The following is a 2,240-nucleotide window of genomic DNA, read 5'->3' on the forward strand; positions in this document are numbered from 1 at the left end:
CAGTGCCACCTCCCATTTATGTGGGAACGCTACTAGTGCCAAACGGTTGTGCCGATTTTAACCAAACCTGGTCAGTATAACCGGTGACACCTCTCATACATGGGGTGTTCACTGCTTTGGGTCAAAGGTCGCATATGGGTTATAAGGGTAAAACACTTTTTAAAAAATTAATAAAAGACTTCTTCTGTCACAAATAACATACACAATCTTGTCCTGGGCACACGTGTATTAGCACGTTATTAGCATTATTTCTCTATGGTGTTCAGCGAGTTAGGTTCAAAGGTCATTAAAGGGTTAATATTTTGTTTTATCTGGTAACATTTCAAAATGCTACTAATGCCAAACGATTAGACCAAACTCAATCAAATTTGGTAATTAAGAACCAGCAAAACCTCCTACACCCCAGTCTAGGATTAGGGGGTCACATAGGGGTCATCGGGGTTAAATTTTCAGAATAGCCCCATTGAGCTCAAATTTACCAGGAATGATCCTTAGGACCTTCTAAACACGAAAAAAAATACTCTTCACCTCATAGGTCAAATTTCATAGGTCAAAGGTTCAAAATGTTCCTAATGGCAAACGATTGAACAGAATTCAATCAAATTTGATCATTAAGAACCAGTGACACCTCTTACACCGCAGTCTGTGACCGTGGGTCATCGGGGTCAAATTTTTAAAATAGCTTATTTACGCTCGAATTTACCAGGAATGATCCTTAGGACCTTCTAAACATGAAAAAAAAATACTCTTCGCCTATAGGTCAAAAGTCACAAGGGTCATTTTGATGAAAATTATTAAATATTGCTAGCGACTAACGATTGGACCAATTGCATTAGACAGACTCCTACCAAACACGGGGTGTTCACAGCTTGAGGTAAAAGGTCACAGTGGTCACTTTAGGGTCAAGTCTTGAAAAATGATTGGGTTCATGTTCTATTGAACATAGTATATCTAGTTAATTTTATATTATATTCCATTACATTTAAGATGGCACCAATAGATTCTATGACCAAGAAAACATAGGGATTGCCACTAAAACCACCACTGTAGGGTGACTAGTTTATGACTTATAGATATGCAAAAAATATATGGCGGGCATATATGGACGCCATTTTGAATTTGATCATTATTGATCAGATCACATTCTAAGTTGTTTTATTAGGTTTCTTGGCCCGTAAAACATTACATTAGACAAAAACTGCGAAAAAAAGAATAGCTGTTTGTAAGGTATTTTCGCCATTTTGGCGGCCATCTTGTAAAAACCTTTTTCTGGTGGTCCGAATTTTGCCAACTTTTGATACGTTTTTCTATAGTCCTTAGGCTACAGAAAAACAATAAAAAACATTTTCTTGCAATTTCTTTGGGGTAGGGGCATTTTTAAAAATATATTTTTACTTTAAGTGTTGTAGATTGCTAACTACAAATCAATTCCCTGGCCTCAAACACATATATTTAGACAATAAATTCACCTTATTAGGGTAATTTTTCCCCTTTTCCTAAGGGCATTTGACCAGAAATAGATTATTACGGAGGTCTCAAGCCTGACAGCAGCAACATATTATTTGCTATTGTCCGGTTTAGGATCTCTAATAAACTATTGGTGGTGATAAAAACATGTTCTCTATTGTTATGTTGGGCCGTTTAGTCACCTATCCTCCAGACATGTATTATACTAAAGAATTGACGAAGGTAACAGGAAATTCCGAAAATTTCGCATATAAAAAATATTTCTGCCTCTTGCAAGTCAAAGTATCGTAGCTGTTTATTGTCTGCTCTGGGAACACAAGAACTGTATAAATCAAATTGATAATAATACAGTGCTCAAATAAATGGATACGTGATCTTATAAATCGTATCAAACAAAGTTGATCAACAAAAGTTCCTTAGTAGTTGTATAAAAAATGACCACAGAGACCCATACGATATCTTTACGGATCTAAGACCACTTAGTCTCTCTTAGTCTCCCTCCCTTTATACTCGCGGGCTCACACATAGCACAGTAAATTTTTAACCTACATAATAGATAATTGGTAGCAGCAAGTGAATCATAGAAAATAATATTTTAATCAAGTTTGAAAGGCAAATGGGAAAAACCCATAAAACAGCAAACAGCCATATAATGCAAAACAATTTAAAATTAAAATTAAAACGGAAAAGTAGAGAAAATCCGATCAGAATGACAAAATAAACTAAGCATCCACTGGAAGGAATCCCAATAAATAAATAAATAAATAAATAAA

The 2,240-nt window shown here is 35.4% G+C and overlaps 1 protein-coding gene across 1 annotated transcript in view; it reads right to left on the reverse strand.

Moving 5' to 3' along the window:
- Nucleotides 1-862: 862 nt before the first annotated feature.
- The window catches only part of LOC117124859, a 5,603-nt gene continuing 4,225 nt past the window's right edge, over nt 863-2,240 (reverse strand). The window contains exon 4 of the mRNA XM_033271196.1: nt 863-933. Coding sequence (XP_033127087.1) covers nt 863-933 — 71 coding nt within the window. The remainder of the gene's footprint in view (nt 934-2,240) is intronic.

Source organism: Anneissia japonica, unplaced genomic scaffold (genome assembly GCF_011630105.1).
Source record: "Anneissia japonica isolate Jap-2015-1 unplaced genomic scaffold, ASM1163010v1 scaffold4260_len236652_cov185, whole genome shotgun sequence".
Taxonomy (NCBI): domain Eukaryota; kingdom Metazoa; phylum Echinodermata; class Crinoidea; order Comatulida; family Comatulidae; genus Anneissia; species Anneissia japonica.